Here is a 27,189-nt window from a genome sequence, read left to right as displayed (position 1 = left end):
AGGATTGGTTCACCTTAATTTAATGTTTAGTATGTTATAAAACTGACAATTCTTAATAACTTTTCAATTGGTCTTCATTTTTTCTTTTTTTATAGTTATTGAACTATTTTCTTTCTTCTTCTGACCCCATCTAAAAAACAAATGCTCTGTAAGGCTACAAATGTATTGTTATTGTTACTTTTTATTACTCATCTCTCTATTCAGGCCTCTCCTATTCATATTCCAGTCTCTTATTCAAATCAGTGCATGGTTGCTAGGGCAATTTGGACCCTAGCAACCAGACGGCTGAAATTGCAAACTGGAGAGCTGCTGAATAAAAATAAATCAAAAAACACAAATAATAAATAAATGAAAACCAATTACAAATTGTCTCAGAATAACCCTCTCTACATCATACTAACAGAAGGTGAACAACCCCTTTAATGTTATGCTGCATGTTAATAGATTTTGTATAAAGGCATAAGTTCCCCTTTAACTGCATATGGATGAAGCCAGTGTCACACTCCATGCAGAACATTCTATCCCTGCCCAAATTCTATGAAGTAGTGCCAGGGACACTCAGGGTGAGAATTAGCAGCTCCCAAAACACTGGCTCTTGTTTACAGGACACAAGAGAAGCTGCTGACTGTCACATTGATCTGACCTTGTCAGCAAACTGTCACATCAGAATAAAACGTATTTACCCCATAACAATGGCTCATATTATGTAAATAATAAACATATTTATGTTTCAGCAAGTTGTTTTTTTGCATTTGCATGGGGGGGGGGGAGTGTATTTCCTGCTACTCATCATCCCTTTCCTCTTTAGCAAATCAACAGCAGCACAGTCTTGCTTTACGGCAGGGATTTGAGACATACACTCAGGATCAGAGCGGGGGGAGGATAACAGCTTGGGCTGGGGCAGAAAAAAACAAACCAGTAAACTTTTTAAAGTAAGAACATGAAATCTGAAGCAGCGCTATAATAAATTAAGGAAAACAAAAAAAGAAATAAAACTGAGACCAAACCAACATATTCTGTGCTCAGACTGTGGGGCTCTTGTACAGCCGCAGTTGTGCTCATGCAAAATGGACAGAAAAACATAGCGACTTGCTACCAAAACTGCACTCGCTAAATAACCCTAAACTTCTCTGCAATGTTGCATGGGTGGGAGCTGCCATGTTGCTTTCCTAATTCCTAGTGTGAGGAATATTCTATAAACAGCGCCATGTAGTGGCCAAACAGCGCACGTGCAGGTCTGCAGGAAGCTAAAGGCAATGGCCGAGTATCAATGAGAGAGTGCAGAGAGTACATTATCCCCCAAAGCTTACTGGCTGTTTAAAGGGGAAGTTTACCTTCACATTCACTGTTAGTATGTTATAGACTCAGTCCAGAGAACCATATCTAAGCAACACTGGACTTGGGACCCTAATGAAGCCCCCTAATAAGACTTATTTGTTAATAATGAACATAATGAAGCCGCTGGGGATGTGGCGGCACCAGGACAAGTGAATAAATGCACAAATATGAGCAGCTTTATCCAATCAGCACGAGGCGATGGGGAGCGAAAGCTTCTTTATGAGGTCACAGAGTCGCCAGTGCCTGTTCTCTTTCCCGCTCGCTTCTACCCACGGCGACGGCCATTGCCCAGTACCAGCCACAGCCAGGCAGTCGTATTCACCGACCCTGAGAAATGTTACTCCAGTTCCACTAAACACCCCCCTCCCCAAAAGCAGATTGACCGGCAGCAGCAACGTCGTCCTGTCGCTCATAACAATGCGCCGTGTGCAAAATGGCTCTGAGATGCAAAGCGGCGTCTGACTCCGCCTCCTATGGGGAACGCAGGGGGACCCTCCTATTGGCTGAGTGAGTTTTTGCAAGTGTATGGGTGTCTGGGCGAAGGGGAGGAGTCAAATCACATCCTGCAGAGAGAGAGAGAACATTATTAGAGTTAGGGGGTTGATGAACCAGGAGCTGACACTCAAGGTGGCCATGACGTAGGCTCATATTTCATTTCTGTGCCCTCCAAGAGACCATGGGCCTCTCTACACTTCTAATAAGACATCAAGACTGGAGGCCCCCCAGGACTTCTGCCACAGGCCCCTAGGGGCCCATAGTGAGACGCAATCAGGGGACAATATAGGATATAGGAGGGTCTGGGTCAGTGGGGCTCACCAGGTTTTTACTCGATATCCCACCTGCCCAGTCTGACCCTGGTACCAGATTGCCATTGGGCTGAACCTCAGTTCTTTTGGGCTTATAAACAGATAACCAAGCCGTTAAATAGACTCAATGCAGTGCAAGGAATAAGAGTTCCCCAGGGAGGAACCATTAAATAGACTCAATGCAGTGCAAGGAATAAGAGTTCCCCAGGGAGGAACCATTAAATAGACTCAATGCAGTGCAAGGAATAAGAGTTCCCCAGGGAGGAACCATTAAATAGACTCAATGCAGTGCAAGGAATAAGAGTTCCCCAGGGAGGAACCATTAAATAGACTCAATGCAGTGCAAGGAATAAGAGTTCCCCAGGGAGGAACCATTAAATAGACTCAATGCAGTGCAAGGAATAAGAGTTCCCCAGGGAGGAACCATTAAATAGACTCAATGTCATTAGGAGGAATACCAAGAGCCTAAATGGGAATAAACCATTGAGTGAAGAGTCTCCCTGGCACAGACACTGGCACCAACCCCATTGGAAACACTGGTGGTGCAAAGGAGTGTGGGAAAGCGCTTACCTCTAGCTTGCTGGTATCTTCCAAACTGCGGTTTTTGCCTCTGATCGTTTTTGAGAGCAGCCCCCGTTGCTCGGTGCAGTCATCACAAGCGTCCCGTGGGGGTCCTGTGCTTTTGGGCTCACAAGGGGTTGTCAGGTCTAGAGAGCTCGGCTTCTGCTCCGGAATACGAGCCACCCGGAACCTGCAATGGGTCAGTGATAACTAAATAGAGCAGAGACCTGACACCCCCCCCCATCTAGTGGTAAAGTGGGACATCACTGGGCGTAGAGAATAGACTGGCCTAGAGACACACGCTGTCCCCAAATGGCACCCCCCCTCAGTGTCTATATACATCTATATACCAGCCAAGTCACCCCGCAATCTAATCATAATTACCTGCCCACAGCCAGAATGGTGATCTCTCCTTGGCGACCCACCTTGCCCCCTGCTTTGGAGGCTTTTGTGGTGGGGGCTATGGTGTTGGGTGCAGATTCTGCATGTGTCGGGACATTGGTCCATTTCTTTTGGCTGCAACGGGAGCAGCAGGATCCGGAGCGATTTGCCAGTCCTTGCACGGTGTGGAGGTGGTGCTGGTGTTTGCACATCTGGGGCATCTGGGGCAGGAGAAGCATCCGGCTGTACATTGCAAAAATGGAAAACATGTCAGAGATGGATCCATGCTGTGGGTTAGATGCCTGCTAAGGGTTAAATCCATGCTGTGGGTTAGATGCCTGCTAAGGGTTAAATCCATGCTGTGGGTTAGATGCCTGCTAAGGGTTACATCCATGATGTGGGCAAGATCCCTGCTATGGGTTAGATCCATGCTAAGAGATTAGTTTCCGGATATGGGTTAGAGCCATGCTGTGGGCTGGATCCCTGCTATGGGCTAGATCCCTTCTATTGGGTTAGATCCCTACTATGGGTTGCATCCATGCTATGGGTAAAATCCCTGTGATGGGTTAGATCCATGCTGTGGGCTAGAGGTTAGATCCACACTGTGGGTAAAAGCCCTGCAATGGGTTAGATCCATGCTGTGGGCTGGATCCATGCTGTGGGCTAGATGTGGGCCCTGCAATGGGTTAGATCCATGCTGTGGGCTAGAGGTTAGATCCACACTGTGGGTAAAATCCCCGCAATGGGTTATATCCATGCTGTGGGTTAGAAGCCTGCTCTGGTTTGATTCCCAGGGGTTTCCTCCTTACCTGTCAGGACCCTTGTCTAAAAATGCAGGCGGTTGTTTGCTCTGATATTCCTTCAGCAACTCCTCCAAAGCGGCTGCATTTTCTGGTTGGGGAAAGAGGTGACAGGTGAGAATTAGGGGGCAGATACCAATGCGCTAGAGGATACAAAGGGCAAGTGTAGGCCTGAGGTTTGGTGCATCTGCTAATTGCTTCCTCACATAAATCAGCAGAACATTGAGTGATTTACATAAATCTATTCCTCCCACACACGCGCCTCTCCCACCCTACTGACAAATGGGCTGTCTCTTCCCGGCACCATAAGTAAAGTGCAAGAGACTGGGCCCAGATACTAAAGGTCACATGACAATGTCCCCGAGCAAAAATCCCAAGGCTGCGTCTCCGCTATTTTCCCAGAGTGCATTGCTGCAGCGAGGAATTACCTTTCTTTTCAGAGATGAGTCGCACAAGCACCCCGATGGTGTCCTCATTGCCATTCTCCTCCGACAAGCAGGGGTGGTTCATACCTGGGGGAACAGACACACAGTGATTAGAGTCGTTAGTTGGGTTGAGACATGGAGTTGTGCAGAACAATATGGAGGCAAATGGGAAAACCCAAAGTGACCCTGCAGGGCAAATGATTCAGAACTTGGATCAATATGGAGGGATGGATTTGGTCCTGCCCTGGGTTCATTTACTTGGGTGATTCATTCAGAAACAAGAGCTCAGAAATACTGGCCCAGGACCCCTCTTGTAAGTCCTCATTGGTACAGTCCTGTTATTCTCAGCTAATAAGTAAGGAGGGGTGACAGAGGGGCAGGAGGCTGAGACTGGAGGGGTCACAGGGGGGTCCAATGCCCTGACTGAACTATTAGGAACAGTTTTTAGTGGGGATAGAAAGGTTCCAGTGTGGGGATGGACCTGCAAGTATCCAGCACCAAAGGCAACATAAAAGGTACAACATTCAAAGTATCAAGATTGTATTTGCAGCAATGCTGGAAAGCACTAGGTTGATAGTTCTCCCCCAATGACATACCATTCTTCTCCAGCGGGGGCGCCTGTTCCTCCAGCTCCTTCTGAGAGGTGCAGTGATAGCCTTTCTTTTTCAGTATGTTACACAAGAAGATTCCCATCAGCCCCATCAGACAGAATATTGGCACAATGGCCAGCACTGCATACTGGGTGTTAGAGTCCCCTCGCACTCCTGTGCTCGTGCTGTTCATCTTGGGGTTGGCTTTATTGGCCGTCTCGAGGGTCCTGAGAGAACGAGAGCGCACAGTCCTGAGACCTGGAGAGGCCGGGAGGGACGAGAGCTCAATATAGAGGATCATTAATAAATAAATAAATAATGACAGAGACAGAGGAGGAGCCGGGGGGAACATTGGGGAAGGTCATTGTGTTGCACATTAGCCTGGGGGGGGGAGCTGTTGGCTCGGCTTTGGGCCCATGGGAAAAGTTGTTTCGGGTCCCTAAATACAGAAGTAGCTGGTGCTATTGATATTAGTGGGGCAGTATGGCAGCACCTACAGTCCTCACCACTTACACCTCTGACCCCTTGTCCTGCCTTTGGCACCTGGGGGGGGGCAGTTATGGTGGGATTTAGGGGCAATGCTTTCCTACACTTGGAAGCCCAGGGCTGAGGTTACAGTTAGATTAGTGGCACAAGCTGTAATTAGATTTAACTCTCACACCCTGGAACAATGGCTCACAGCAAAGCTGAATGTGCACATAGAGACACAAGGAAACCTGGTACATTATTTAAAGCAAAATGAATCCGGCCAATCAGAATTAACTCATGGCCACTCCCTGGACTAACAGGATAGGGGGTGCAGTAAGTAGCCAATCAGGAAGGAAATGTCGAAGGAAGAGAAATTAACCTGCCGTTAACCCTGTCATTGCCAGGAATTTCTTTAGGAAGGAAGGCCTTACTGTCCATCATTACTATTTTGTAGACTAAGGGCAGTGAGAGAGTTAAATGATGCACCCCCGCAGCTGCACGGCTCCCTAGAAAGGTTAATATAGTGGATAATGTACCCCCTACTGTAATTTATAAAGATATTGTGTCACCGAGGAGTTATGTCACCATATAAAAGCAGTGACCTCTAATATCTTTAGAAATTTTAGGGGGGTACATTATCCATTATCCATTATAATCTACATTTTGTGTGAAATGTTGGCGGGGGGGTCAGTGTCCAATTCTGGTCGGCGGTGTCCAAATCGGCCACCCAATTTGAACATGTGTCAAATTTGGCGGCCGGGGACCCCTGTTATAAACGGCGCATTCTGACGTCAGAAGACGCCGTTTATATATAGTGAATAAAGTACCCCCTCTTGTAAAATATAAGGATATTATAAGTTACCGAGGAGTTTCATGACCATATAAAAACACGAGGCCGAAGGCCGAGTGTTTTTATACAGGTCATGGAACTCCGAGGTAACTCATAATATCCTCATATTTTACAATTGGGGGTACTTTATTTATTATAATACACTAATTTTAGTGAGTCATGTGACAGAAATTACATCACTACTCACCGTTTATAACTGATGACATCACTACTCACCGTTTATAAGGATATAATTTACAAGATATTCATGGCTTTTGTGTATTATATAATGAATAAAGTACCCCCTTTTGTAAAATATAGGGATATTATAAGTTACCGAGGAGTTTCATGACCATTTTTATACAGGTCATGGAACTCCGAGGTAACTTCTAATATCCTCATATTTTACAACTGGGTGTACTTTATTTATTATAATACACAAATTTCAATGAGTCATGTGACAGAAATGACATCACTACTCACCGTTTATAACTGATGACATCAGTACTCACCGTTTATAAGGATATAATTTACAGGATATTCATGGCTTTTGTGTATTATAAGGATATAATTTACAGTCTGGTCCCATAGAGAAATGACCAGACTGTAGATTATATTAATAATAATTGTGTCTAATATACAGAAATATAACCGTATTATCTCTTACCTTCACAGCCGGTGGTGTTTATAGGTGCCAGCCAGCAGGGGAAGCAGGTACTGGCGCTGTTAGTGACCAATGAGAAGTATCTGTGGGTGAGAGGGAGGAGCTGTTAGACGAGTCTGGAGCTGCCATACTGCTCATCCCTGTATAAAATGGGCTGTGATACACTGGGGTGTGTGCAGCAACTCCCAGCATCCCCCCAACAGCTGAACATCTGCACAAATAGACTATTTCACAGCTACAGATGCTGCCCTGCTTGAAAGTCTTCACCCCCACCTCCCACAAAATTCAGGATCTGGGTGGTAAATATTTGTTTTAATCTCAGAAGTACCTACCCAGAGAGACACTCTCCACAAACTGCATCTGCCTTGGGGGTCCCAGCACTTATCAATACTCTCCTGCGCTTATCACATTGTGTGATCGGGGTACAGAAAGACATTCCCATGCGGTTTGAGAACATTCCTTGCGCACAATTCTGGCAGCTGACTCCGGCCCCGTTCCCAAATCCACAGGCCTGTAAAATAAAGCTTAAAGTTTATTCATGGTCTCTACAGAGAGATCCCATATAACTATGGCAGCATAGGTATTCCCTGTACTAAGCACAATTCAGCAGGAACAGTCCCCTAAATTTGCTCATAATACAGAGAGATCCCATAAAACTATGGCAGCATAGGTATTCCCCTGTACTAAGCACAATTCAGCAGGAACAGTCCCCTAAGTTTGCTCATAGTCTGTACAGAGAGATCCCATATAACTATGGCAGCATAGGTATTCCCTGTACTAAGCACAATTCAGCAGGAACAGTCCCTAAGTTTGCTCATAGTCTGTACAGAGAGATCCCATAAAACTATGGCAGCATAGGTATTCCCTTGTACTAAGCACAATTCAGCAGGAACAGTCCCCTAAGTTTTCTCATCGTCTGTACAGAGAGATCCCATAAAACTATGGCAGCATAGGTATTCCCTGTACTAAGCACAATTCAGCAGGAACAGTCCCCTAAGTTTGCTCATAGTCTGTACAGAGAGATCCCATAAAACTATGACAGCATAGGTATTCCCCTGTACTAAGCACAATTCAGCAGGAACAGCCCCTAAGTTTGCTCATAGTCTGTACAGTGAGATCCCATAAAACTATGGCAGCATAGGTATTCCCTGTACTAAGCACAATTCAGCAGGAACAGCCCCTAAGTTTGCTCATAGTCTGTACAGAGAGATCCCATAAAACTATGGCCCATAGGTATTCCCTTGTACTAAGCACAATTCAGCAGGAACAGTCCCCTAAGTTTGCTCATAGTCTGTACAGAGAGATCCCATAAAACTATGACAGCATAGGTATTCCCTGTACTAAGCACAATTCAGCAGGAACAGTCCCTAAGTTTGCTCATAGTCTGTACAGAGAGATCCCATAAAACTATGGCAGCATAGGTATTCCCCTGTACTAAGCACAATTCAGCAGGAACAGCCCCTAAGTTTGCTCATAGTCTGTACAGAGAGATCCCATAAAACTATGACAGCATAGGTATTCCCTGTACTAAGCACAATTCAGCAGGAACAGTCCCTAAGTTTGCTCATAGTCTGTACAGAGAGATCCCATAAAACTATGGCAGCATAGGTATTCCCCTGTACTAAGCACAATTCAGCAGGAACAGCCCCTAAGTTTGCTCATAGTCTGTACAGAGAGATCCCATAAAACTATGGCAGCATAGGTATTTCCTGTACTAAGCACAATTCAGCAGGAACAGCCCCTAAGTTTGCTCATAGTCTGTACAGAGAGATCCCATAAAACTATGGCCCATAGGTATTCCCTTGTACTAAGCACAATTCAGCAGGAACAGTCCCCTAAGTTTTCTCATCGTCTGTACAGAGCGATCCAATAAAACTATGACAGCATAGGTATTCCCTGTACTAAGCACAATTCAGCAGGAACAGTCCCTAAGTTTGCTCATAGTCTGTACAGAGAGATCCCATAAAACTATGGCAGCATAGGTATTCCCTGTACTAAGCACAATTCAGCAGGAACAGCCCCTTAAGTCTGCTCATAGTCTGTACAGAGAGATCCCATAAAACTATGGCAGCATAGGTATTCCCTGTACTAAGCACAATTCAGCAGGAACAGTCCCTAAAACTATGGCAGCATAGGTATTCCTCTGTACTAAGCACAATTCAGCAGGAACAGTCCCTAAAACTATGACAGCATAGGTATTCCCTTGTACTAAGCAGGAACAACCCTCTAAGTTTTCTCATCGTCTGTACAGAGAGATGAAATAAAACTATGGTATGGGGACACTTACCCTATCAGGCTCCTTGCCCGGGGGGCACAATACACAGGGTATACACTCGCCATCCTCGGAGGTATACTCTGCCTTGCCGCACTCTTGCTTCTCTGGCTCTTCCGTCTGACACTTCGCGCCCCATACGAGCAGCTGGAAACACAAAGAGACAGTGTTGGCAAATGTTAGACTGTGCCAGGGAGAGTTGCCACAATACATTTGCCCCAGGGTATCAAAGCTCCCCATATCCATCACCCTCAGACACCCAGCAGGATAGTTGTCCTTTATGTGGCTCAGGTTATATCTACATAGCACTGCTGTATATATATGTAATGTGATATATTTGCCCTTTATTTCCAAAATCACCTGATCAGCGAGTGTATGGGGACAATAAAAAGCAGCCGGTGCCAACGTTATAGGAATAAATGACACAGAGGTTGGCACAGAGTCAGGAAAGTGTGTGATTAGTGAGGCATCAGCTCATATTCCCACATAATAGAGAGAGAGATCTTGTCTGAACACACAGGTACTGCACTGTCCCTACAGCTAAGGGAGATACACAGTTATGGGTGTTTAAGGGTAAATAAGGTGCAGTTGTGCTGAGAGTATCAAGTACTTGGCTGCAGTGTAACAGATCTGCCAGTAGGTGGCGCACCCCTGCAGTGTCCCAAGGACTCCCCACACTCTCAGTGCCCTCTGTATGACAGTGAGACAGCTGCAGTGACGTCACTATTGCAGAGGACACAATGGGCAACGGCTTTACAATAACCCTCTGTGATGCGCAGCCATGCCATTGGTCTGTCCAACTGCCACATAACTGCCTCTCCCATTCACAGTCATGTCTTCTAGTCACTCGAGCACTGCAAAGGGCAACTACTCCCTGTTTCTTCTGTAAAGCTTGTATACAGCATAGTGCAGCTCTACAGGCTCTCATAACCACAGTTGCTGCTTAGCTGAGAATGTTGGGAATTCTAGTTTACACAACACCCCTTTACTGCATGCGGAGGAACCCCAACCTCAGAAAGAATGCCTGGGAGAAAATGCAGCCCTCCAGCTGTTGCTGAACTGCAGCTTAATCAAAAGGAACTAATAAATCACAGCAGTTCTAACCTCCAAATAAAATAAATTTTTATGATAACCCCAAATTTTTATAACCCCCAAAAATGAGCTTATTTTCTGCCCTCCCCTAATCAGCCCCCATGGCTGTGCTTATGCTGCTAATAGGCAGGACTTTAGGAGGGCAATGGGGACATTTTGGTTATTTACACCTGAGTCTTTATGGGAAACTCCCCAGGCCTGGGGCCCAAATGAACCCAAAACATCAGAACTGTGATTTAAAGGTCATTACGCATCAGGCTACACCCTCCACTGAATAGGGACAGAATGAAACTGCAGGTTCTACACAAGGAAAATATTTACATGAAATGATTATTGTTGTTACATTCAAAGCTGAAAGCCCTCTGGCTGTCGCTGAGGATGCTGGGAACAGTAGTTTGAGGGATGCCATACAGCAGAGGTCCCCAAGCAGTGGGGATGGCCGAGAAGCTCCCAAACAATGTCCATAAGACACAGGGTGATCAGAACAGAACATTTTTTGGCCTGTTGTAGGTTGACTCCATTCATAAGATGACAGTCAGTACAAAGAGTAATAGAGAACAAGCCATTAGACTAAATGTAATTTCCCTTAGCAGAACCAGCTGATTGCACCAGAAAGACTGGACCACAACTCCCAAACACTGAAATATTTGAATTGGGGATTTTATTGGCTAAAACAGGGAGAAGAGATTGTCAGATTTCCAGCCCTGGAAGTGGTGCTCCAGTTAAACTGTCATAATTTAAACCAAAAACCTTCTAATGAATGGAAATACAATTGTAAGCAACTTCCCATTATGGAATCATTACACAATTTCACTGGTTTTTAAATTTAATTTGCACATGCCATTTCTATTAAAAGCAGCGTCTGTCTCCTTATACACTCTGCACTGCTGCTTCTGACTACTGAACCAATGTAGCAGAAGCCAGCTGCTGGTTCACCTTCATGTTTACTTTTAGTATGTTATAGAATGGCTAATTCTCAGCAACTTTTCAAATGGTTTTCATTCATTTTTTTAGTTTTTTTTAATTATTTGCCTTCTTTTTCTGACTCTTTCGAGCTTTCAAACGGGGGTCACTGACCCCATCTAAAAACAAATGCTCTGCAAGGCTACAAATGTATTGTTATTGCTACTTTTTATTACACATCTTTCTATTCAGGCCTCTCCTATTCATATTCCAGTCTCTTATTCAAATCAATGCATGGTTGCTAGGGGAATTTGGACTCTAGCAACCAGATGGCTTAAATTGCAAACTGGAGAACTGCTGAATAAAAAAGCTAAATAACAAAAACAACAGAATATCACTCTCTAAGTCATACTAACAGTTAATTTAAAGGTGAACAACCCTTTTAAAGGGAGACAGAATTAGAGAGTAGAGAAGAGACAAACAAATACTGCCTGGCGTGTTGGTTAAAGTGGGTACTGAGTTTCCCTTTAATTCCCCTAATAAACCCCATGATGTAACTATCTTTTCTTGCCAAATGTTGTCAGCAGAAAACCCCAGTGATGACTCTTCTCCTATAAGCAACAATAAAGTGGCCCAGCACAACCCACACTGCCCGGTTACTACACTAGTGATTCCTCTTTGCACTAATCACATGACACAACCAGCCCTGAATCACTGCTTTATACAGCGTCATGACTCAGAACTGACAGTGTCAGCAAATACAAAGGAGTCTTATTTTTTTTTGGAAGTAAAAACTCCCAAGAATGTGCCCGGGGATAATAACGATTCAGAGGACTGCCGAGTCACACACATGGGAGTGGAAATGAGTTTTTATAGGAGATGCTCATGGTTAATAAAGGATATCAAACAGTTAATAAGGGTTACTCATGGTTAATGGGGGACACTGACAGTTAATGATGGACACTCACAGTGAAAGGGGTGGTTCACCTTTAAGTAAGTTTTAGAATGTCCAATTCCCAGCAACTTTGCCATTGGTCTTCATAATTTTTATTTTTTATAAAATTATTGTTGTTCTGCTTCTTTCCATTTTTCAAATAAGGGGGGGGGAGTGACAGTGACCCCGGCTGCCAAAAAAGCTATTGGTCTGTGAGGCTACATTCTTATAGTTATTTTTACTTCTTATAACTTAGCATCATATTTAGTCCCTCCCGATTCATATGCCGGTCTCTCGTTCAAATCACTGCCTGGTTGCTAGGGTAAATAAGACTCTAGCAACACACCATCTCCTGAAATTGAAAACAGGAGTGCTGCTAACTCGAAAGATAAATAACTGGAGAAACACAAAAGATTAAAAGTTAAGACCAATGATGTCAATGTCAATGAACAACCCCTTTAACGAGGGACACTTACAGTAAACAAGGGACACTCATGGTTAATGAGGGATACTCACAGCCAATGAGTGACAATCACGATTAATGAGGGCTATTGACAGCCAATGAGGGACACTCATGGTTAATAAGGGATACTCACAGCCAATGAGGGACACTCATGGTTAATGGGGGATACTCACAGCCAATGAGGGGCACTCATGGTTAATGAGGGATATTGACAGCCAATGAGGTTAATAAGGGATACTCACAGTTAATATACAGGCCACTGACAGATGACACTTGTTTGTCTCCATAGTACAGACGAGTGCAGTGCTTCTGGGTAACTGCCTGAAAGAGAAACCACAAAGTAGCGTTAGAATCAGCTCCAGTTACATAAATCTCCCTGTTCTGCTCCTTATTACGCATTGCCCCCCCCCGAGTATTTATAAAGAGGCGCCGAGTAGCGCCCAGTCCTTGTAATAAAACTATTATTAGTATTCTTATTATCCCTATACAAATAAACAGAACTAGAAGAATAGGAGAGGGCGTTACTCATGCACCTGAGTATTATGTATTTAATTATAATTATGATAAACATGATGGGGAGTCACACAGTTCCCTTTGATGCACATTATAATAGAGATTTGTACTAACTGGGTGTTTCATTCATATAATCCAGTAATAACACACTGGGTGTTCCTTCTCTGTATCTGTATTTATATTTATGGACGGGAGCTGCCATATGGTGTACACAGGACAGTGCGTCTTATTTTATTCATCAAACATTAATTCTCTGTGCCATTTGCATAGCGTTTCCCCTACACATGGCCTGATATGAGCTGCAGCCTGAAAAATATGTATTTTCTGTGGGGGCAGCCATACTGCTAACCCTGCCTGTATTTAACCCAAATGTGCAGCGTTGGCCTGTCCTGCGCTCTTCTATTTTGGCCTCGGAGAATAAAAACACAGACGACAAAGGGTTCAGCTTCCAGACACCATGACATCACTGCTGACATCACAGAACAGCTCAGATCAGTGTTCACTGCTGCTTAGAAACCAGTGCAGTCTGCAGCACACATGTGTATCTGACATGCAGGAAGGGACCAGGTGACGACTGTGAGAAAGTTCTTCATTACTTTCCCCTCACAATCCTGCCCAGAACGGCATTTTCTAAGAACCTCAGGTTTCCCGTATGTAGTCCGATTGCCAAAAGCTCCATAAACTCATTTTTTGAGATTTAATAAACCCTGAGGATGAAAAAAAGTCAGAATCTGAAAATCCGACATCTCAGAGCTGCCGAGGTTGTGTATAAGTCAGTGGAGAGGTCCCTGTCCTACACGGAAGCTTCTGTGGACTGCGCTGGAATTAGTCCGAAAAAATTGAACGATTTAGGAAAAAAATCCCAAAAAATCATGCGTTTTGGGTTACCTTTTTTTTATAATAAATAAGGTCCAATCGTGCTAAATCCAAGATGGCCGCTGAAAGTAATCACAGTTCCTCTCGTTAGAGAGACTCTTTACTCCAAAGGTATTGTATGGTAACGCCACAGGATCAGCAAAGTGACAAGGAAGAGAGTGTTCAGTACAGACAAAATGGCAGCCTCCCTTGGGAACTCCTGAGGTAAATCCAAGATGGCCGCTGAAGGCTTCCAATGGCACAGCACTAGAACTTGAGGTAATGTTTGTTCATTGTATTGTTATTCTTGGTGATGCTGAGTGACTTGATTAGATGAAGAGAGGTCCCAGGCATATTTATCCTCCTCAGGCCATATATAGGGTATAGAGGAGGGACATGATGCTTCTGATCACACGTCTTTACATTGACTGGCAAAGGTTCAGCGCCACATTATCAGTAAAACAGGAATAAAAAGCACTTTCTACAGTTGCTGTTGTGTTTTTAGTCATTCAGTGTGTGACTAGGTGTTTGTATGTATCGTGCCATTTAGCCGCTAGCGTGGGAACAGGCAAGGCAACAACACACAAGATATCCACATATTTGCCAAACTCCTCTGATGTGGTCACTAGTGTGAGGTGGGTCAAACTGTTCGGCCGCTGGACCAACGGGTCAGATCACCATAGGGGCCAATACAGAGCCCACTGGGACACGACTGTATCAATGGGCCCATGTATCTCCACCTTTACTATTTCAGCCCAGGGGTGAAGGGGATTGTGGTGTAATAAAGGGCCGGATCTGTATATATATATATATATATATATATATTTATGGAGCTTAAATACTGGTGATTCCGGGGATATAATGGAGCTTAAATACTGGTGATTCCGGGGATATAATGGTGATGCCCAGGGATATACTGGTGATGCCGGGGATATACTGGTGGTGCCCAGGGATATACTGGTGGTGGTGCCCAGGGATATACTGGTGGTGGTGCCCAGGGATATACTGGTGGTGGTGCCCAGGGATATACTGGTGGTGGTGCCCAGGGATATACTGGTGGTGGTGCCCAGGGATATACTGGTGGTGCCCAGGGATATACTGGAGATGCCGGGGACATACTTGTGATACCGGGGATAAACTGGTTATGCCGGGGATATACTGGTAATTTCGGCAATATACTGGTGATGCAGGGGATATACTGGTGATGCCGGGGATATACTGGTGATGCTGGGATATACTGGCAATGGCAGCAATCCAGGTGGCAACTCTGGGGGATGATTTATCAAAGTTTGAATTCGAAAATATTGTTGTGCAAAAACTCACAAATTTGAATTATATTTTCAAAAAATCTAATGGTATTTATTAAGCACCAAAAACTTGAACGTAAAAGTTCGGCATCTAAAAGTTTGCGAGTTCATGTAGAAGTCAATGGGATTTGACCTATGCAAGATTCCACCCATTTTTTTTCATTTGAGAATTTCACATGTTTTTTAAATTCGATGTATTCAAGTTTTTTTTCCACGATTGTTCACAATCGAGTTTTTTAATTTCAGATTTTTTAATAAATACGCAAACATTTGAGTTTCTGTTTTTAAATTGTGAGTTTATCTGTGGTAGAAAACCCCATTAAAACCTCACAAATTCAATTTCTGATAAATAAGCCCATAGGTCAGATACATCTCAGATACTTCTACATGTAGAAACTCCTCTGATATTTATTCCAAGGGTGCAAATGCTGAGAATTAGAATTTCATTGGACTTCATTTTTCTCTATCGAGTTGAGGATGGTGAATGCCAGGGCTATAGAGACAGACTGAGCTGCCCGGAGAGGCTGATGCCAAATCAGCTGGAGACTTGGCAAGACCCTGCTTGTAGCCTGGGCACAATTACACTGGTTCCTGACCCCTCGGGGGCACCTTCAGTGACGGCAGCCGGAGTGAGAGTTAAAATTAGCAGCTGCTTCTGACTCCGGCTCTATATTTAGAGACAATGTTGGCATTTGTGCTGTCTCATCACCTGAATGGGAGCGAGTTTAGACAAAGCCCTGACTCACCTGGGAAGCTGAAACTGGGATCTCTAATTTCCGGTTGCGTCTGCGTTTCTCTCGCGGCACATGTATCAGGGGAAATTACTGCCTCCCTTTAACAGGAACATATTGCTGAGTGTTTAATGTTCCTTTTAAAGTGGCAAAAAGTATTGTTTTTTCTGCTTAGAAGAACTATTTTGCTATGTAAAAGCAATTCAATAATCTGGCCTCTAGGAGTGCAGTTTCATTGGTATTAGGGATGCACCAAATCCACTATTTTGGATTCGGCCGAACCCCCGAATCCTTCGCGAAAGATTTGGCTGAATACCGAACCAAATACTAATCTTCATATGCAAATAAGGGATGGGAAGGGGAAAACATCTTTTACTTCCTTGTTTCGTGACTTTTTGCAAGAATAAGCTGTATGGCAACACCCACTCATGGTAATAAATATACTGGTGCCAGGGTTAAACTATACTTTTTTGTTTTTCTAAACCTTTACAAAAGAGTAAAAGTAAAACCTACATATAAATAAGAATGTTTGTACATTAAACATGTTTTTGTGTTTATACTGCTATAAAGTACCCAAATCCAAAATAAATATTAACCACAAAGACCCCAAATGAACATCAATTGGCAATTACATGAGGCTGCTGCACAAAACACTGATTTGAAGGTTAACTTGTTATTTAGGGATTATGAATTCTTGGTACAACGCAGAAAGACAATTATTATGATGACAATTCTCTCTATATGGTTGGCTTTGCACACAGTATGTTCCTGATATCACAGAGAATGGATGAGAATGGATGAGAAGAAGAGGTTTTATTGATAAGGAAAGGGTTAGAGATACGGCAGGATTGTGGGTGCTCAATACAGTCCCGGCACTGATCTGCACTTGCTCTGGCAACAGAATGAGGAAGAGGAAATGATGAAATCACTTTCTTACACACAACCTAAACAATGAGGAACCAGGAACCTTATATATGCGTTTGGGCTGAACAGACGGGTACAAGGATGAAGTGTTCCTCTGAGGGCAGTCATTATGAATTGGTGCAATAGCTACAAGAACAACATGAATGATTGCTGTGGATCTTCCCACGGAAGCAGACGGATATGGTAGTCAGAATAAGTGGGATTCCCATACATTCTCCAGTGTATGTAGCAAGGCTTCCTGTTGACGAATTGTTTTTATAGGAAGTACTGACAAAAGTCAAAGGGGAAATCTAAAAATAAATTATAGGTCTTATAAGTATGGATCAGAGGGTTACACTGCGGGGTCCTGAGGTCAATCCCGAACGAAAGGTCACTGCAAGGAGTTTCTATGTTCTCTGCATGAGAGACAGTAGGGCAAGAGGGAGATAGTAGGGTGAGAGGGAGACAAGATAGAGACAGTATGGTAAGGGAGATAGCAGGGCGAGAGCATGACAGTGGGGCAAGATGGAGACTGTAGGGCAAGATGGAGACAGTAGGGCAAGATGGAGACAGACATCAAGATGGAGACTGTAGGGCAAGATGGAGACAGTAGGGCAAGATGGAGACAGTAGGGCAAGATGGAGACAGTAGGGCAAGATGGAGACAGTAGGGCAAGATGGAGACAGTAGGGCAAGATGGAGACAGACATCAAGATGGAGACTGTAGGGTGAGATGGAGACAGTAGGGCAAGATAGAGACAGACATCATTATGGAGACTGTAGGGCAAGATTGAGACAGTCCCCAACCTTTTTTACCCATGAGCTACATTCAAGTGTAAAATAATGTTGGAGAGCAACATAAGCATGCAAAAACTTCCTGGGGTTTCCAAATAAAGGTTGTGATTGGGTATTGATAGGTATGATATGTGGCCTTGTAGCCAACAGGAGGCTCTGTTATGAAACTAAACATTACCTTTAAACCAAGAATTCAAAAATAAGCACCAGCTTTGAGGCCACTGGGAGCAACATCCAAGGGGTTGGTGAGGAACATGTTACTCATTAGCCACTGGTTGGGGATCACTGCTGTAGGGCGAGATGGAGATTTTTGGGGCGCAATGGAGGCAGTAGGGCGCGATTGACAACATGGAGGCAGTAAAACTGTGTTTTCCAACATGATGATGTTGCTGAACTAAAACTTCCAGCACTCACACAGTAAGGGCTATATTCTGGGTTGCTATCAGGGTGCACCCCTGTACTTTGTGATCTATTTAAGGGGATTGAAACATAGTGATAATTGAATGGGAGAATAAATATATCAGTATGGGAAGTGACTATTAGTTCAGCAGCAGCTCAATGACTTGAGAAGCAAAGTGGTCGGTTCCTATTTCTGAATGTGTTCTGTGTATTTGTGTCTGGCAGGAATCCATTATTATTATTCCCAAGAGGTTCTGCTGCAGCTGATGTAATGCACTTTCCTACATCCGTAGGGTGACGTTATATAAGTATGAGGTAGGTGTGGGTATGTGCCCCGTGCTTCTCACATTAAGTTGTGGGGCACGAGGCTCTGCGGCAGTCTCTTCATTTTCAAGGGTTTTGCTATTAATTCAGGGCAGCACAGGACAACAGTAATGTACCGTACTCTGTGTTCTGCACTGCTGTGCCTGACCTCTGCGCTACAGCTCACCCGCCTGCACCCAAACAGTTCCGCTATGTGATGCTGCTGCAGAGCCTGCAATTGCTCCGTCACTACAGAAACATCTAAGGACAGAACCAAGGGCTCGGCTAGTGATAATTCCCAGGCTTTTGCCCCACTCCCAGCTTGACTGCATCTGCTTCATGTGACGTTACATTCCTGCTCCCCCCCCCCCGGCTTCATCGCAGGTTTTAATGCACATTCAGCTGCAGCCAAGTGAATCTCAAAGTCAGAGAAACTGTCAGAAATGAGCCTCATTCATAACATCCCCGAATGTGTCATCTTTACTGCAATAACAACTCACTGTGCTGCAGCTCTGTATAGTATTATCTGTGTATAGTAATATCTGTGTATAGTAATATCTGTGTATAGTATTATCTGTGTATAGTAATATCTGTGTATAGTATTATCTGTGTATAGTAATATCTGTGTATAGTATTATCTGTGTATAGTAATATCTGTGTATAGTATTATCTGTGTATAGTAATATCTGTGTATAGTAATATCTGTGTATAGTATTATCTGTGTATAGTAATATCTGTGTATAGTATTATCTGTGTATAGTAATATCTGTGTATAGTAATATCTGTGTATAGTATTATCTGTGTATAGTAATATCTGTGTATAGTATTATCTGTGTATAGTAATATCTGTGTATAGTATTATCTGTGTATAGTAATATCTGTGTATAGTAATATCTGTGTATAGTATTATCTGTGTATAGTATTATCTGTGTATAGTAATATCTGTGAATAGTATTATCTGTGTATAGTAATATCTGTGTATAGTATTATCTGTGTATAGTAATATCTGTGTATAGTAATATCTGTGTATAGTAATATCTGTGTATAGTAATATCTGTGAATAGTATTATCTGTGTATAGTAATATCTGTGTATAGTAATATCTGTGAATAGTATTATCTGTGTATAGTAATATCTCTGTGTTATATAGATATGCACTGTACTGGCATTAACACAATGTAGGGAAATGTTTAAAGAAATAGATATTTTGGCTTCTAAGTTACTGAAAGTGATTATTTATGCCCTGGGTACCCCTGGAACTATAGCAGTGTGACACCCCAATGTTTCTATATATCTGTAACCTTGTTATGAGCTAAGGGGGCCCAGTCTGAAGGCCAGTTAGGGGGAGATTTGGGGTGAGTGCTTATTTGTACCCTGGGTACCCCTGGAACTATAGCAGGGTGACACCCCAATGTTTCTATATATCTGTAACCTTGTTATGAGCTAAGGGGGCCCAGTCTGAAGGTCAGTTAGGGGGAGATTTGGGGTGAGTGTTTATTTGTGCCCTGGGTACCCCTGGAACTATAGCAGGGTGACACCCCAATGTTTCTATATATCTGTAACCTTGTTATGAGCTAAGGGGGCCAGTCTGAAGGTCAGTTAGGGGGAGATTTGGGGTGAGTGCTTATTTGTACCCTGGGTACCCCTGGAACTATAGCAGGGTGACACCCCAATGTTTCTATATATCTGTAACCTTGTTATGAGCTAAGGGGGCCCAGTCTGAAGGTCAGTTAGGGGGAGATTTGGGGTGAGTGTTTATTTGTGCCCTGGGTACCCCTGGAACTATAGCAGGGTGACTGTTACCCCAATGTTTCTATATATCTGTAACCTTGTTATGAGCTAAGGGGGCCCAGTCTGAAGGTCAGTTAGGGGGAGATTTGGGGTGAGTGTTTATTTGTACCCTGGATACCCCTGGAACTATAGCAGGGTGACACCCCAATGTTTCTATATATCTGTAACCTTGTTATGAGCTAAGGGGGCCCAGTCTGAAGGTCAGTTAGGGGGAGATTTGGGGTGAGTGATTATTTGTACCCTGGGTACCCCTGGAACTATAGCAGGGTGACACCCCAATGTTTCTATATATCTGTAACCTTGTTATGAGCTAAGGGGACCCAGTCTGAAGGTCAGTTAGGGGGAGATTTGGGATGAGTGTTTATTTGTGCCCTGGGTACCCCTGAAACTATAGCAGGGTGACACCCCAATGTTTCTATATATCTGTAACCTTGTTATGAGCTAAGGGGGCCCAGTCTGAAGGTCATTTAGGAGGAGATTTGGGGTGAGTGATTATTTGTACCCTGGGTACCCCTGGAACTATAGCAGGGTGACTGTTACCCCAATGTTTCTATATATCTGTAACCTTGTTATGAGCTAAGGGGGCCCAGTCTGAAGGCCAGTTAGGGGGAGATTTGGGGTGAGTGATTATTTGTACCCTGGGTACCCCTGGAACTATAGCAGGGTGACTGTTACCCCAATGTTTCTATATATCTGTAACCTTGTTATGAGCTAAGGGGGCCCAGTCTGAAGGTCAGTTAGTCTAGAGTCGTACAATTGACAGTGTTGGGATAACAATACTATGCTGATGCTGTAGATTCCATGGTTCCAGTTCCTCTATGGTTATAAACAGTGCTACATATATATGGGTAACACATGAGATGAAAGAGAATAGCCTCTTATAGGGTTAAGATCTAACCAGGTGAAACCATTCTCTAGTTGCTAGGGAGAGTGACCTTAGAAACCTGACAGCAGTTTCAATGTCAGAGAAAAGACAGAAAGACAAGCCACAAATGAAGAGGTGCAGGTCCATAATGGTCATAATTTCCCCCTTTGAAACAATTGCTGTTTTCACGGCAGAGTCAGAGGAACAAAAAGTACAGGTTTGGGGATTAGTTTGTTCTAAATAGTCTCCGACGTTCCCTTGAACTCTCATTCCCAACTCACTAATAATCATTATCCCAGTTTCCCTGAATCCCGGCTAATTTTGCCTAACAGCACAAGGGCATTTCTATTATTCCCCAGCACGAGGCAATGCACTATATAGAATATATATTGAATATTTACAGCTCATGGTTCACAGGTGGAGTCTGTGGCCATATTGTTCCCAGGAGGCTTTGGACTATGGCGCCTGAATATTCTGCAGCGCAGTACAACATATGAAAGGGGAAGGAATATACAGAAAGCAAATCATTCCCAGGGACTTTGGGCTAAAAGGGGAGCTAAGTCGCTATATCCCATTTATGTGTCAGACCTCGCTTGTCAATGCCTTTAATAAGAATAAGCTAGTTTTATATGACACAAGCTGCTAAAGATTTGACTGAATTTATGGAACTCCCTTCTTTCATATCCCTTTTCCACTATCTATGGTCTTGCCCCACTCCAGCCCTGAGACCAACTGCACAGATGCAACAATACAGCTCTCTATTGGCAGGTAACACAGGGGAGCCCATGGCAATGTCCCTTTCTGTTCTGTTATATAACACACTATCACTATATTAATATCTGACATATACAAAGGAAAAGGCTAAAGTCAGACACATCTGTGGGGGGTTCCATACACTAGGGGGGCCCACCCTGCAGCTGTGCAAGATCAGGATGAATATAGAGGGACACTGGTATTAATACCCCATCCGCTTCCACCCTGATACATTTCCAGCTGTTGGGAAGAAGAACTCCCTGCACCCCAGCCGGCCAATCCGGAGTTGGGAATGTCTCACTTGTGAGATACTGGGAGGGAATGTGCGACTGCTGAACCCAAAGTCACGGCATTATTCAGTGATATAATTATATACATGTCTGTCTGAACCCGTCTGTCTGAGCCCCCCGTGGGGATACATGAACACAGTGCAGTAAATGAAGACCAATTGCAAGAGATTTTAGTCCACCCCTGTCTACATTACCCTAAACCAGTTATTGGGGAGCTTTCCTTTAGCAAGGCACGATAGGACTGCACTGAAAGGAAACAGTAGGGCAATTTATTGTTAAACTGCAACTCTCTGCACCCACTTACAACTGGTGTGTCCCACCCTGGTCTTCAGCTAAACTTGCCTGGTGAAGCCCAAAGCTCACGTTTAATACAGTAATGGGATCATAAATCTAATTATAGCAACGAAACTGTAACCCAGGGTTTAATTAACTGAAGCCTCTCCTTTTAATTAATTATAATATCACAGCACTCCCTGCTCTTATACAATCCCCCCTACACAAGGCTCAGATGCACAGGCCCAATACAGACCCGCTCTTATCTCCAGGCTGCACCATTCTGGGACCTGGGGGGGATCCCGGGAGTTCAGAGAATACAGGCCGGTTATCTCTGAATTCTCTGCTACCAGGAGTCTCCCTACATGTCACGCACACGGGTGTCACTGGTGATAACACTCTCACCTCTGCCAGCCAAGCTGATTATAAAGGGCAACTGTATACTGTATTTATATATCTCTGATGTGGAAATCTGCCTACCAGGGAATATGAAGGTTTTGGCCTCCCCCCCATATAACCGTTATATTAACTGTTAGTATGATGTAGAGAGGGTTACTCTGAGAGAATTTGTAATTGGTTTTCATTTTTTATTATTTGTGGATTTTGACTTATTTAGCTTTTTATTCAGCAGCTCTCTAGTTTGCCATTTCAGCCATCTGGTTGCTAGGGTCCAAATTCCCCTAGTAACCATGCATTGATTTGAATAAGAGACTGGGATATGAATAGGAGAGGCCTGAATAGAAAGATGAGTAATAAAAAGCAACAATAACAATACATTTGTAGCCTTACAGAGTATTTGTTTTTTAGATGGGGTCAGTGACCCCCATTTGAAAGCTGGAAAGAGTCAGAAGAAGAAGGCAAATAATTAAAAACTATAGAAAATACATAATGAAGAGCAATTGAAAAGTTGGCAATACTATAACATACTAAAAGTTAACTTAAAGGTGGGGGGCGGGTTAGAAAAAGCCAGGAATTCTAATAAACCCATGATGTGGCACAATGATGATGATGATGATGAGGGTGGTCACATTACAAGGGCCCATCTGCTTCATTAGCACAACAAATGGTTTGGAATCTCCTATTGGTCCACAGAGATATATTATCAGCCCGGGGGTAAAGAGGCCACCCAGGAAAGCTATTACTGTCACAATTGGAATGTCACAATTGCCTCCCTGCCCCCGTTTCCAAGGGGCTTCTGTATTCACCGCACTCTCCTGGGATCCCTATATGTCTATCAACTGCACTGCTCTGATTCATCGTATAGAAAGATTTATACTTCGTATTATAGGAAGGAATTTTTATTCTGCTTGGTCACGCTCTGCTGAGATTTCAATAGAATCTAAACAAGTGGGAAGGGTGAATGGAAGCAATTCCCACCCCAATCTGAATAAACATGGAAAATGTGGGATCTGTGTGCACAGGAATATACACAGGAACCCCACGAGGAATATCAGCTGTAGGAGAGGGAAACAAGCCAAAAAGAGTGATTTTTTTACACCTAATACTGACCAGCTGAGGATTGTGGGAGATGTAGTCTAACCTCCATGTACAACAGTCTAACACCCAACCCATTGCTACCCCCGAGGCTCCAGGCCAATCACACACGAGACAGGAAGGAAGTTTGAGTTGTAAGAGGGTTAATAAATGAAGTTGTGACATAATTACTGGTTGGAATAACGAGAAGGAAGTGGAACTTATACATCCTGTTCCCTGAGTCAAAGGATTCTCCCATTGTTCTTAATAGAAGGGACTATTATATGTAATATCTGAATATTGACAATATATAATATCTGAATAGGGACAATATGTAATATCTGAATAGGGGCAATATGTAATATATGAATAGGGGCAATATATAATATATGAATAGGGGCAATATGTTATATCTGAATAGGGGCAATATGTAATATCTGAATAGGGGCAATATGTAATATCTGAATAGGGACAATATGTAATATCTGAATAGGGGCAATATGTAATATCTGAATAGGGGCAATATGTAATATCTGAATAGGGGCAATATGTAATATCTGAATAGGGGCAATATGTAATATCTGAATAGGGGCAATATGTAATAAATGAATATGGACAATATGTAATATCTGAATAGGGGCAATTATATATAATATCTGAATAGGGACAATATGTAATATCTGAATAGGGACAATAAGTAATATCTGAATAGGGACAATAAGTAATATCTGAATAGGGGCAATATGTAATATATGAATAGGGGCAATATGTTATATCTGAATAGGGGCAATATGTAATATCTGAATAGGGGCAATATGTTATATCTGAATAGGGGCAATATGTTATATCTGAATAGGGGCAATATGTAATATCTGAATAGGGGCAATATGTAATATCTGAATAGGGACAATATGTAATATATGAATAGGGGCAATTATATGTAATATATGAATAGGGGCAATTATATATAATATCTGAATAGGGGCAATTATATGTAATATCTGAATAGGGGCAATTATATGTAATGCTCCTGGGCAGGTTCTGGAGGGTTGGGTTTTGCATAATTCCTCATGAACTCAATGGGGACCGGAAAGTAAACATCCTACAAATTAAGGACCCTCCCAGCCGAGACTTGGGTTCAGGATCTGCCCAAAACCTACACATTTCTCAAGGCTCTGGATTTGTAAAACCAGTTTATTTTAATGATGTCATCTTTGGGATTTTGCTCCTATTCGAATATTCAGTCCTTATCTGGCTGAATCGCTGGAGAATTCAATAATCAACCAAATCTAAAACTTCCAGCACCTCTACTGCCAGAGCAACATCAAAATGCCCCCAGTTCCCCCTGTGTGGGAATAGTCTATCAGCACTACCAATAATGTAAAATAGGAACAGAGGGTCTTGCTCCCAAGAGCTTGCAATCTAAACACAAATCTAAACACAAACATAGGGAAACAGTGTCAGATTGTAATAGAAATGAAGGTCAAGTAAGAGCAGCTCCTCGGATCAATAAAACTGCTGCACACATTCTGCCCAATACTCTGCCAGGGGTGCTGGGAGTCTTAGCTCTGCAAGCACTGGGAGTTTTTATCCCCCTCTCCTATGATAGAATCCCCCATAAGAACAATTACATCTGTGCTGCAGTCTCACTGACTGGAAGGGCAGTTCTCCTCCAGGTTGGCTTTTGGCTGCACTGTTCCAAAAGTCAGAACCAGCAATGCAGAGAACAGAAACAGATGGAACCATATTTACATATAACCGTAAAACCATTTCTAACGAATGTATATTGGAAAGTTGCTGACAATTAGATTTTCTTTTACTGGGCAACTATATTTTTGGTGCAGTTCCCTTTTAAAATAAGCCAAATGTTCCTGCTTCCCATTTACTGCTTGATGTAAATACACGACTACAGAGACTATATAAGAAACAGTATTTGTATCAGATACTCAACTGAACTACAACTCCCATCACCCCCTGAGCCACATGTAAATGTGAAACCCCCAGCCTAGTGCAGCAACTCCCTGCATCCTGCAACCTAAGGGCAGTGGATATTCTAGGGAAGAGCTGGAGGGCTGGGAGTTGACATAATGGGGCGCCAGAGCCTTTACAGTAATGTGATATTTGTTTTTGGGGGGGAGATCCAATTTTGGGGCACATGGAGCATCTGATGCTTTTTAGGTAAAATTGTGATAACACATTTTGGGGCCACTGATTTGGGAATTTGGCTCTGGGAGGCACCATGTCAGCTGTGGGGGAGTATGAAGGGGCAGAATAACAAAAAAAGGGGTGTGGTCTATTTTAATCAAACATTTGCTCCCCCCACTCGCTACAGACAGGAGATGCTCATACAAAACACAAGGGAACAACTGCAGACAATTGGGGGGGGGGGGGGTTACTGATACATTGGGCACAGAGATCTGTTTATTATCCCCCCCCCTCAGCTCAGGTTAGAGCCCCCCATGAACACAAAGACAGGAGAGACAGAAGCACAATGGGGGGGGGTTTAGGGACAAAAGAATTACAGGGATTAGAGGAATGAGACTAAAGAGGTAGTTTCTCTATGGGACAGACATGAGCTGATCAGTCTAACCCCCCCTGTCCCAGATGGACTGACCCAGAGGTGTGAGAGGAACAAGTAATGGGACACTAATTATATAAATAATATTATATGGAACTAATGATATGACACTATATATAATAAATATAAATATAATATTATATGTTACACTCAGAAGCCGCAGGGTAAAAACACAGAAACACGTGATTCCCCCCCCCCCAAAGACTTCTGTCCCCCCATAATGTCCCAGAGCTGATCTCTATCTAATGTCACTGATACCGACACCCCCACTGTATCACCGGCTGTTCCACACCCGACCCCTCACAGACCCCCCAGACACATCCCCGCGCTATAGAATCCCATTGTTACCTGGAAATGTCAGTGACCCCGGGGAGACTCGTCTAATGATCCCACGAGCTGATGTGACTCCGCCGCTCTCTGATACTTCTGCCTCAGTAATGAGCCGGCTCCGCTTATTATCTCTGGCTCTAGCCACGCCCCCCCCCAGTGTTCATCACTGGTACTGCAACTAGTGGCACAGAACTGATACACTGTCTGATAACTCCCATCCCCTCAGTATTCCTCCCTTTATTCCTCCCCTTATTCATTATTCCTTCCCTTATTCCTTCCCTTATTCCTTCCATTATTCCTTCCATTATTCCTTATTCCTTCTCTTATCCCCCCCTTATTCCTTATTCCTTCCCTTATTCCTTATTCCTTCCCTTATTCCTTCCCTTATTCCTTCCATTATTCCTTATTCCTTCTCTTATCCCCCCTTATTCCTTATTCCTTCCCTTATTCCTTATTTCTCCCCTTATTCCTTCCTTTATTCCTTCCCTTATTCCTTATTCCTTCCC

At 43.4% G+C, this 27,189-nt stretch overlaps 1 protein-coding gene across 1 annotated transcript; it reads right to left on the bottom strand.

Moving 5' to 3' along the window:
- Positions 1 to 649: 649 nt before the first annotated feature.
- relt.L (RELT, TNF receptor L homeolog) lies at positions 650 to 26,820 on the bottom strand. The gene is made up of 11 exons (XM_018245638.2): positions 26,702 to 26,820; positions 12,769 to 12,847; positions 9,150 to 9,281; positions 7,195 to 7,373; positions 6,866 to 6,945; positions 4,908 to 5,159; positions 4,315 to 4,398; positions 3,896 to 3,977; positions 3,090 to 3,329; positions 2,715 to 2,895; positions 650 to 1,901 (listed from the first exon to the last, which is right to left on the bottom strand). Exons 2-11 carry the CDS (start codon positions 12,811 to 12,813, stop codon positions 1,890 to 1,892), a joined length of 1,287 nt encoding a protein of 428 aa, XP_018101127.1. The 5' UTR covers positions 12,814 to 12,847; positions 26,702 to 26,820; the 3' UTR covers positions 650 to 1,889.
- Positions 26,821 to 27,189: the final 369 nt, after the last annotated feature.

The sequence above is a fragment of the Xenopus laevis genome, chromosome 2L, assembly GCF_017654675.1.
Source record: "Xenopus laevis strain J_2021 chromosome 2L, Xenopus_laevis_v10.1, whole genome shotgun sequence".
NCBI lineage: Eukaryota > Metazoa > Chordata > Amphibia > Anura > Pipidae > Xenopus > Xenopus laevis.
This window is presented reverse-complemented; position numbering and strand designations above follow the sequence as displayed.

Coding starts and splice junctions, on each gene's coding strand:
- relt.L (XM_018245638.2), bottom strand. CDS start 12,813: ATGGAGACAAACAAGTGTCATCTGTCAGTGGCCTGTATATTAACT. Junction 5,160..6,865: donor AAACACCACCGGCTGTGAAG/GTAAGAGATAAT, acceptor CGGCCTCTCCAG/GTCTCAGGACTGTGCGCTCT. Junction 3,330..3,895: donor TTAGACAAGGGTCCTGACAG/GTAAGGAGGAAA, acceptor TGCAATGTACAG/CCGGATGCTTCTCCTGCCCC.